General features: G+C 40.6%; 1 protein-coding gene across 2 annotated transcripts in view; it reads right to left on the bottom strand.

Annotated features, from left to right (window-relative positions):
- The window catches only part of LOC148340758 (interleukin-1 receptor accessory protein-like 1-B), a 163026-nt gene that overhangs the window by 4657 nt on the left and 146818 nt on the right, over positions 1-11551 (bottom strand). Inside the window, exons 9-12 of one of the 2 annotated variants that reach the window (XM_088289170.1) lie at positions 8595-8740; positions 7625-7771; positions 4621-4791; positions 2813-2857 (exon numbers count right to left, since the gene is read on the bottom strand). In XM_088289170.1, coding sequence (XP_088145296.1) covers positions 2813-2857; positions 4621-4791; positions 7625-7771; positions 8595-8740 — 509 coding nt within the window. The remainder of the gene's footprint in view (positions 1-2812; positions 2858-4620; positions 4792-7624; positions 7772-8594; positions 8741-11551) is intronic. The other variant, XM_088289171.1, reaches the window with a different exon arrangement.

The raw sequence follows: 11551 nt of genomic DNA, 5'->3' as shown, positions 1-11551 counted from the left end.
TTTGAGAAAAAAGGCCTTTTGTGGGATGATTCTTTGCCGGTGTTGCCCGAGTCAGCCTTTAGGTGATAGCAGGGGACCAAAAAGCTATCACAACTTTAAAAAAGAGGAAACGCAAAACTTCTTTACAGAATGGAATCCAAGCTGAGCAAATGGCAGGAATGGGTCTTTTGTGTTTGATAAAAAAATCAATATGTTTGTAGTTCCAGCTCCGAGCCAATCTCAGTATTTGTCATTCAGTTTCATCTTCAACTGCACTTTGAGCATATCAACAAACGTGCGTCGTTTTTCTGGGCCTTGCAGCTCCATGGTCGAAAGTGTTGCCTTTTACTAACTCGTGATATTGCGATGTTGATTTTTTTTTTTTTTTAATTTCAGCTTCGGTGCAAAAATTCACAATTTCTTCACAATGTACAGTGATATTTACAAACATGACGGAAAATGGCATGAAACCATTAAAAAGGATAAAAGCTATTAATATTTGAGAAGCACTGGATTAGTGTCACAAAAGACAGATTTCAAATCCAAACTACCAACTACACACTTCAAACTAACACCTCCCCCCTCGCTGGAGTCTGACATTTCTCGTTTATGCACTCCTGGAGAGATTCTTCCAAGATCCTCTGCAGACTCCACCGTCGTGGCCATCTTGAAGGTATTCATATTTCCAAAGCCTTAATCACCTCCTTGAGGTTGCGAAAGAGGAAAAAAAGGTCTTACAAGTCCAGGTCTGGTGAGCAATGAGGTTGCTCCAGCACAGAGATTTTCTGTCAGATGCTCAGCGCAACGTGAGCAGGCACATTGTCATGGTGATGCAGTGCCGAGTTGACCTGCAAAAGCACTTGCCTTTTCTCGAGCACTGAATAAAATAAAATGTCACAGATCTCTTTGTAGATGTCTGGTTGATCTGGCCCACATTGAAAATGAAAACACGTAGTTTAAGTTTAAAATATGTCTTTTGTGAAACTAGTCCTGGAACTTAACTGACACAGATCATAGGGCAAGTCATGCAGCGCGCAACAGATTATCCCTTTTCATTATCATTTTTCCTCAAAGGTTTAACCTCCAAATGTCAGAATATGGTAAAAATACTAGATTTATATTTTACTGGAGGAGATAATTTTCTGTCTACTTCCATTTTTACACAAATATCTGTGCTTTTTACTCCTTAAACAAATACTAATTTCATTCGATTTAATTTTGGATTGTGTTTATTGCAGTTTGTCATTGTTCGAAACAAAATCCGGGTAAATCGCGCCAGGGTAGAGTGAGTGACTTTGATTGTGGTTGGATGAGTCTAAAAATGTACCATTCGGACAATCCATTGCTTTGTACATGACGCAATGTACCCGTGCAAGATGCAAATCAACAAACCAATGCAAACTCGCCATACTCAAATGATTGCAGACATATAGCTTTGCTGGGAAGATGTCCGTGCCCCAGTCGGGTAGCAGCAGCATTAAGCAGGTTGGTAGCCAGAAAATCCAGCCAATCATTGCACATCCCTGGTTAAACTTGAAGGCGTTATTCTAAAACAACGAATTTGAATGCGGTGCAAAATTTGCAAACTCAAGTGCAGAAAGTAAAACCCTGCCATAGTTTGGCTTTGGCCGCGGGTGCTTCTACTCCAGGGAGCTCGGTTACCTGCTAAAGACAAACTGTGGCAAGGTCTTTACTTTCTGGACCTGGATTTGACACCTATAGCTAATGGTTTTCAAAATCTTGCCATCAAACTTGAAAAAGCATATTGATGTAAACTGAAAATGTATTTGTGTTGTTGAGGCGTAATTGGACTTCACCTAAATGTTCTGAGTTTAATTTATTGCTATACGTAATTTATAGTATTGCAGTAGTGTTAGCTAATCGTACGTGCACTATATTTGCTATGGCTGGATACTTAGCGAGACACGTCATGCTTCATGCTTTGCTGGCAAACAACAGACTGTGATTCACTATTGCGAGATGTTCGATATACACTATTTGAAAATAAAAATAATTACTTTTGGCCGTTTATGCGTTTAAATCAAATAGCCTTTTTAATATTACATTCTAATTACTGTGGCCTTTTAAAATGTTTTTGGGGGCAAGTGGGGTTGTGCATTATTCCACAAATGCGAGATTAATTAAAAGTGTTTATATTATCAGATCATCAACATAGAACGTGTTGAAAAAAAGTGTTTGAGTTGGCTTCCGCTTCAATTGTATTTTTCCTCATTGAACTACTTTTATTGATATACTGTTAAAAGTTTTGAAATCATTTTGAAATCATTAATTTTATGCCTTTTAAGTAAAAGATGGATTATATACTTCTATTAAAGTCTTTTTAAATATTAATATCTGGATTTCTACTTGATTAGTGTTTGTGACTGGTGAGATCACTTGCATCTCCTATAAGTTTAACCTTTAGATTATTTGTTGGAAGCAATTGAGTGAAACAGCACTAATAAACGTGAAGCAAAACATGCCTTTTATTGCAAACGTATGCAAACCTTTATTTGTGTGGTGCCTGTTGCACCAAAAATGAGTATGGTCAGTCAGTACTGATTGTTATGTCCCCATTACATCATTTACTGTCTGACATTTAGCAGTTTTATTATAAAGAAACCTTAAATTGCAGTGTTAACTAACACCTCACAAAATGAGGTACACTAAGTTCGTACGCTTGAAGTTTTAAGTGTTAAACAGACCGAGGGGTGACAGTGGGGAGTCCAAGTGGAAATAGTTTGAGTCCAAAAAAAAGTTGGATTTCTTGTTATTGTGCACATCCAACATACTTGCTCGTCCTGTGTCGAGACAAAGAGAAAAACAAAAGTACCTCTAAGTAGTCTGGTGTCATCCTGGAAATGATCACTGGTGAAACCTAAACATAAATATTCAAAATTGAAAAGATAACGGATAAAATTGCGGTCAGCACAAGCAACTCTGTCAATGTCGGGCCGAGTTATGGCGCAAACTGCCCGCAACCAACGGCATGCCATCAGGCAGTGCCGATCAGTCTATTTTGATTCAATATGGGATGTGTAGCATAGAAAAGCAGAGGAGTGTCAAGTACTGAAAACACGATGGCATAAACGTTTATCTCAAGGATCCTGTAATTCCAGTAATTCTGAGGATAAGGAGCCCGGAACAGAGGTGGAGAGGAGTCGGCGTTTGAAAAGTCAAATGATGAAAACTTGGCTTGTCGCAGATGTGAGTGATGCTTCTGATCATCTAGTGAAAGCAGACTTCGAATTGCTCCTTGGATAAATGTTTCAAGCAACAAATTGTGTGTGTCGGAAAAGGACTTGTTGTTTTGTTATGTTTGTGTTGCTGTTAAGATTGATCTACTATGTTCTGTGAAGTGCTTGTTAACAGCTGCAGCTGTTTTTAAGGTGCTCTCCAATACAGTTGAGCTGACTTGAGTAATTCTTCATTATTTGTGGGGCGAAAGAACAAAGCCCTTCCGCAAATCGTGACTAATTGGAGTTGAAATCCTATCACAAAGTTTTATCCCCAAAACAGTTTCATATCTATTCAAAGCCACCCAACAACATAATTATTTCAAAACAAATGGCTTCCAGATGTTTTTGGTGAAGACCCAAAGAGCGCGTAAATACAGAGATGATTCTCTCATAATCTCCTCGGATTCCTCTGCTAAATTTAAATTCGCTCCTGAATTACAAAGCCTCAGTTGAGATGGATCACTTCAATCTCATTGTTTAGTGCCAAGATGCCACAAGAGGGTGTCAAAGACCTGTTTAATAGAAAAACTGTTTCCTATCATACTGCATTGAGGGAATTTTCTAGAAAAAAAAATACAGGATAGCTTCTGGAAAAAGTAGGAGCCAATTTTTCTAATTGGATTGAATCCACTGCTACACAACAGAAAGTTAGCAAACTCCTTGCATTTATACACCACTTCCCCCATATTAGGGCCACCTCACATTGAGGACAAATCTAGAGTCAGCATTTCTGACCTTGGAAGGATTCCTGAGACAAGCACAATTAGTGATGGTGCAGGTGGGTGCAAGTATAAAGATGATGCCATCCAAGTCATCGTCATGAGTCCATCAGAGAGAAGCGGGTAATGGAGGTTTTGGCAGGGGAATCCCTCTGGGTTGGGCGTGGCCTGATGGGGGGTCTTCCAGAGAAATGTTTCAAAACATGCACATGCACCAAGAGCGTGTGTACTGCGCAGCATGCAGTGAGTAAGAACTGGATCGGGACCATGGACGGGATCAGTCGAGGTGTAGCTTTAAGCTACTTGCTTTGCTATGCCAAAACATTTTTTTCTTTGCATTTTTAACAAATGGAACCTGAACAACATCCTGACAGTCAGACTATTTGGAGTTCAGGCAAATCCCTTGGTAAAAACGGCCCTTCAAAGCCTAATGCGATAACAAAAACAATACATCACCTCACATCTCTTAGACATTTGTTTTTGCAACTTTTCAAATAAACAATGAAGTGTATATTTGAACCCCGTTGAAACCAGGAGCCCTCCATGGTCTCTATCCATTTGAGCTCAAGTCGGACAAAACAATTTGCTGGGCTGCTTTTGCTACAGCACAGTAGCAAAAGAAAACACCACGGCACCACCAAGCCACACGACATGTGACACATCGTGACGGAAGGAGAGCTTACTTCCTGTGGGGATCAAGTCCCTGTCTGGAATGAAGAGTTTATACCCATAATGCTTCTCCAGAACGTCAGGCAGGATCTCCAGGGCAAAGCGCTCCTCCTCTCGAGTCTCCTGGCTCCACTGGTCGGGGTCCACTTTTGTGTAGGACAGGTAGGCGTCATAGTCTTTGCTATCTGTGGGAGCATATGCACATTCAAACCGGTCAGGGCCTTTAGTCATAAATCTCTGCTTGCATCACTGGACTCTTATTGTTTGTTGACTTGTGTTTTTTTTTGGTTGCTTTCTTTTCCCCCAAGATATTTCAAATGACTTTGGCAATTATGCCAATAGGCTAACAATAACGATGTATTGCATTATGAACAAATAAGCTCCGGATAGTCAGCCTCAAGCACACTTCCAATTGATCATCAGTCAAGGTGAAACAGTATTCAGACTGCATAATCTTTGAGCGGGGAAAAGGCTGACTCACATAACTAAGTGGAGCTGAAGAACGGCGTCATGTCTTCACAGCACTGTGAAACTGGCTGGAGAGCTTCAATGGAATATACTAGTTTTTCTATTTGCTATTTTGATCTTGTTGAATACTCTCATCATCATTGTCTTAAGTACAGTGTACAAATCTAAAGGCCTGTGCGATTAAAGGAAATAACGGACAAATGGTTGCTGATCGCTAATGTACTGTATGGGTGATTTTGTTACACTTTGTATACTGTAAAAAATGTGAGAGGCAATAAAATATAAATGAAAAAGAAAAGTTGTAGAGTGGTCATCTCCCAACCATGTCGAAGTGTCCTTGAGCAAAATGTTGAACCCCCAGTTGCTCCTGATCTGTGTCAATAGTAGTGAATGAAAAGTCAGCTCTTCAGACACAAATCATAGGTAGCACTTTCTCGCTACCTCGTTTGCACGAGCGTCCACACGTGCACATATAAAGAACACAATTTCAGAAGTGAAAGCACCAATATTTTACACTTTACTTCGACTTCATGGTCACTGTGAGGGCTGGCTAGAGATGGTGGGTGGGCCGGATGTGGGCCCCCAGGCCGTACTTTGCCCAGATCTGTTTGAGATGAATTAAACATTAGAACTTTGAATATTTCAGACATTGAGGGTTCCCCATTGCTCACTGAAGACTATTAACTAACTGCTGCACTTCACTATAAACTAGCTTTACAGATTAAGAATTAAAGAGATATAGCATTGCTCCTGTATAAGTCAGTCTCCAGTATCTTCAAAATAACAGCTGTGCATCCTCAGGAGTTGACGCTGAGGAATTATATACATGCAATACTGGCACTCGCTGCATTAGAGACGGAGAGGTTCGAGGGTGTGGGGGTGCTGTATATGTGAGCGTGCGGAGAGCCGGCGGTTGCGAAGTGAACTCCTGAACTTGTAGTGGTGAGCGTCAGCTGAGGCAGAGGCGTAATATGTGCCATGTCTCCAGGCTCCATTAAGTTGGATGGACACTGAACACACTTAACTCTGAAGGCATACACAACCAATGAAGTAAGGGGAACGTGTTGATTTTCTCATTTGTTTTGTCATTGGTTGTATCAAGGCTACAGCTATCAAATATTTTGGTATTCCGATATCCTATGAATAATCAGGTATTTGGATTTAATATATTATTTTTGCTTAGCTAAAGAACAATTGTAAATACAGGAAACAAACCAAAACAATTCCAGGTAATAATAAACATTTTTTATTTTTGCATACAGTAATCAACATCCACCCATCCATTATCTGTACCGTTTCTCCTCACAAGGGTCGCGGGGGGGTGCTCGAGCCTATCCAAGCTATCTTTGGGCCGTAGGCGTGGTACATCCTGAACTGCTTGCCAGTCAAACGCAGGGCATACATAGACGAACAACGATCCATGCTCTCACCTAGGGGAAATTTAGAGTGTCCAATCAACCTGCCATGCATGTTTTTGGAATGTGGGAGGAAACCAGAATACCCGGAGGAAACCCGCGCAGGCACGTGGAGAGCATGCAAACTCCACATAGGAAGGACGCAGCCGGAATCGAACCCACAACCTCTGCAATGGATATTTATCTTGAGATTTGGAAGGTATTAAAGTATTAATTCCTATTTACGCGGAAATTTGTAGAAACGGAACTTGTTCGTAACCGAAGTAGTATAAACGCCTCAAAGACAGTCTGGAAGATGAGTCAAGTCAGCCGTTATGCTGTAACACGCTTCCTGGAAAAACTTCAAAATAAAAGCATTCCATGGCATTGATGTCCATATACCGTATTATTAAACTAAAGTTTATTTGGAAATTGGCCTTCTCAACGCATTGGCGGTGTGTTACTGTCATCCATAACATGAACAATTGTTGCCATGGTTAGTTTGACTTCTTCTATCTGACAGTGCACCCACCCAGGTACTCGAGGCAGAAAAAAATATGCCTCAAGCATTTTTTTAACCGAGGTACCACATTTCTTGAGGACTAGTTTCAGCTGTAATTGAAATTGAATCCTTTTTGCCAAATTTGTATAAAACACTGTGGGCTCTTTTGGCTAAAGTGTCCTGCATGTGTTTGATGGTCAGAAACTAAAAGACTGGAGCAGGTCAAAGTGAGGATTCAGGCTGTAATCAGATAAACTGTTAGCAACTGCAATAGACACAACTTTCTCTTTAGGCCTGTGGTTGGACACAAACTGATTTTTACAGCAACATTACCGTTGTCAAACCTCCGCATGGTGTTGCTGCTCAATGTCTGACTTTGTTTATTGCCTCCTCCAAGTGTGAAAACTGTCTGAGCTGAAAAAATGTATCTCAAGATGGGAGCAAAGGGCAAAAAACACATTAAACTTGGCTGTGGCCTCATCAAATCGATGTTGGCATTGAGGAAAGTGTGCTGAAGCTGAATGACTCTCCTAATCTATTCACTCTGGAGAACAACAACAACAACCAAGTTTGCATTGAGACATAGTTTGGATACATGGAGGACACAGATGCACGTGCTTTAGAAGTAGCGTTAAAAAAAAAAAATTCTCTTACCTCCATCTAAATCCTCACTGCCAAAGTGTGTCCTGTAGAAGAGCATGATCTCAATCCTGTAACACTTGTACAGTGTCACCAGGCAGATGAGCAGCATCAGGATGGCCCCCAGCCCGCCGGCCAGTTCCACTGTGTACATGAGTTCAGCTGAGAGGGCAAATGCACAGAGACAAATCAATTTAGCTTCCCTGGACACAACCTTCACACTGATCTTGATATAGTACACATTCAGTTGAAATTTTTATTTTTGAACAAACACAATATGAATATCGATGTTGGAGGGAATGCTAAGCTATTTTAGATTGATATACTAATAAGGGTAAAATTATTCTCTTGTGTGAGTCACTTATCATAATGAAATGGTGCTTCATTTAAATCCATTCTTCATTGAAATGAAAGATAAAGAGACTTGTGCGACGTTATTCAGGATGCAGTGGTGGAAACACTGCTCGGTTTGGATTTAAAAGTATATTTTTTAGACTTTTTTATGTACAATTATTCAGATAAGTCCAACTAAAGGTTGCACTTTAATATAAAAACATTGACATAAAAGTACTGTCTAGCATAAAGTGAAAGAAGAACACACCCAGTCAAAGTGCAATGTCTGCTTTGAAAAGGAGGAGAATGATTTAAAGAGGAGTCAGAAATGAAATATGATCAAAGGTGGAATCGAGCATCACAAGAGGAGGTCATTGCCAATCAGTGGAGCGACTTATCTGGCACTGTGTCTTAAGACTTGCTCTACTTTCTCTAAAAGTGCCTCTTCTTTCTCCTCTGCAAATGAACAAATGCAATCGATAATCCAGTCCTGCTTGTCCCTCCCCGACCCCAGAACCGACCAGTCAAAATTCATTAGTGCAAGACATTCACTGTGTTGTGAAGGTGAATGCCTGAGGTATTTGCCACCGCTAAAGCTAAATTTTGGCCTTGAAATCCATCATCTGGATGAGCTGTACTCAAAAGGCGCTACCTTTCTTGACGATCTGAATGTTTGCCTGTCGTCGTCCGTTGCCATTTTCCACGTAGCAAGTGTAGTTTCCCAGGTCGCTCTCCTCCAGAGAATCGATGGTAAGTGAGATGGAGACCTCCTGCTCCCCCAAATGCTCACGTATTGTCCTGAAGCAGAGCAGAGAGCCCAATCAAAGGTCAGAGAAATTTAGGCCTTAGGTAAAGTAAAGACAAGAAGGCTTGATTGACAGAGACACGTTAATCCCTGGTGGGACAAGTACGATATGCAACAATTCTGTGTTTGAAATCGAACATGGCAGATGAGTTGACCTTTCTTGGCAGCGCATGATAAAAAGATCAATGCAACACAATAGTTGTGATGGTGAAATCAAGAAAGGATTTCAACCACATTTGTAAACATGATTTTTGCACAAAATGATGAGTTCTTTTTAAGAGATGCAATATGTTAATTCCCTCTGTGATGGGCATTCCAAAGCAGCATCTTGTTGTCACTGAAACATACTGGAAACATAAAAGCTGTAGAACAAGCCTTTGTGCATCCGATAATGTGCTACAGTAATGTGCAGAGTGCACCTTCATGTCTTTTAGACTCTAACTATGCTCCCAATATTGCAGCGCAGTAACAATTCTAAAATACCAGAAACACCTTTGGAAAATAATATCTCGACATTGCAAGGGGTCACAAAGTCATAAGCAGAGTATTGAGTCTCTAATAAGATATGGATTTTTCCTCATCCCCAAAAATGACTTTCTTGAGAAAATGTGTTCTACGTGCACATGCAAAAATCAATAAATCGTGACCTGAGAATTAGTCTCATGCTGGAGTCTGGCTGGAGAGAAATGAAATATTTTCTTATGACAAATTTTCCAGTATTGTTTTTAAAACTCTGTACTTGCTGTTTCCCCTGTTGTTCAATGTCTCATAATAGATGAGCTCTACGATGAAAAACACTGATGGCATGAGTAGGGCTGGGCAATGAGGACAAAATTTCATATCTTGATATTCATTACAGATAGCTGGACTATGATATGATAATGATATTACAATGAGTTCAGTCAAAACTACGCAATTTTAAGAAAGTGCAAAATATCAATCCAAAAGGATTTGGAAAGTGCATTGTTTTTAAAATTAGAACTGGCTGACAGTCATCAACATTAACAAAGTCAGTAAGAAATATGAAATACATAATTCACATTGTATAAGCTAAGCTTTAACAATTAATCATTTCATGCTACAAATGAAGTGTTTGTTCTTGGCTTGCGTGTCTAGGCGTGTGCGTGTGTGTGTGCGTGTGTTACATGGACAGTGTGTAGAATGTCTTGATTTTTCATAGTTCATTCTTTTAAAAAAATCACTATTAATTTCAGAATGATTAAAAAAAAGGTCAATCAAAATACATTTATTTATTTTTTACATAATCGTAAGTCTAGTAATCGGTAATTATTTTACATGGGTGGTACATGTCTCGCCACCACCTTTCTGCTATGGAGACCCAAAGGAGACAATCCCCGATCACATATTAGCTGAATCAATGACTACGACGAGTAACAAATAAAATGCATTTAATTCGTCACTTGAGGGTTACTAGAAGTTGTCATGACATTTTGCTTGCACCTCTGCTCAAGAAATTGATGGTAAGATTGCAAAGCGTGGTCTCTGAAGCATCGTACTGTGTGTGCTGCAAAATACACACACTCCGAATTTAGGTTGTTGCATTCTATTAGTGGCCCACTAGATTCACTAAATTCTATTATTATTATTATTATTATCCATCCATCCATCCATCTTCTGTACCGCTTCTCCTCACTAGGGTCACGGGGGGTGCTGGAGCCTATCCCAGCTATCTTTGGGCAGTAGGCGGGGGACACCCTGAACTGGTTGCCAGCCAATTGCAGGGCACACAGAGACGGACAACCATCCGTGCTATTATTATTATTATTATTATTATTATTAATAATAATATATCTTTTTTTATGTCATTCAAGGAACACACACGTTGCAGCAGAAATGCGATTTGAGCAACAATCATGAGGAAAGTGTGGATATATTGAAAGGTGAGACTTGCTTGGATATTGTTGCCAAACACTTTGCTGTTTTATCCACTATCCATCCATCCATCATCTGTACCGCTTCTCCTCACTAGAGTCGCGGGGGATGCTGGAGCCTATCCCAGCTATCTTCGGGCAGTAGGCGGGGGACACCCTGAACTGATTGCCAGCCAATTGCAGGGCACACAGAGACGAACAACCATCCGCGCTCACACTCATACCTAGGGGCAATTTAGAGTGTTCAATCGACCTGCCATGCATGTTTATGGAATGTGGGAGGAAACCGGAGTACCCGGAGGAAACCCACGCAAGCACGGGGAGAACATGCAAACTCCACACAGGATGGCCGGAGCCGGGATCGAACCCACGCTCGATGCTTGTCTCTCACTGTGAGGCCATCGTGCTAACCAGTCGTCCACCGTGCCGCCCTGTTTTATCTACTAGTACATGTGAAATTACAAGGAAGGTTAAGTATTGTAAAACAATATACTGTGTAGCATATGGCATACAGTATTTCTATGGCTTGACAGCACACGTCAGCGTCTCCCTAGCTTATGGCACGGAATAGATTTCTTGTGTGCGGCTGTGTCTTCTTTTCTGTGTGTGTCTCCCCGTCCTTTGTCAGATGATTGTTACTGGCTGGCTTTAGCTATTGATCAATGCCAAACTCGAAAGGAAATGTGATTGGTTGGCAGGTCTAAACTGTACATACAGTCCACATGACTGATATTGTCGTAATTTTCTATATTCATATCATCATTGTTCATATCTAGATATCAACATGATAATATATCGCCCAGCCCTAGATTCCACTGACAAAATACCAAGAGGAGGTGATGTGGAAACCCATAACATTATGGAGTAATCCTTCTCCCTTTCTGTTTATTGCTTCCTCACAAGCTGCTTTGC

Source organism: Idiotropiscis lumnitzeri, chromosome 3, assembly GCF_059441095.1.
Source record: "Idiotropiscis lumnitzeri isolate Australia: NSW breed Sydney's pygmy pipehorse chromosome 3, RoL_Ilum_1.0, whole genome shotgun sequence".
NCBI lineage: Eukaryota > Metazoa > Chordata > Actinopteri > Syngnathiformes > Syngnathidae > Idiotropiscis > Idiotropiscis lumnitzeri.
The sequence above is the reverse complement of the archived record's forward strand: the minus strand, read 5'-3'. Positions and strand labels throughout refer to the sequence as shown.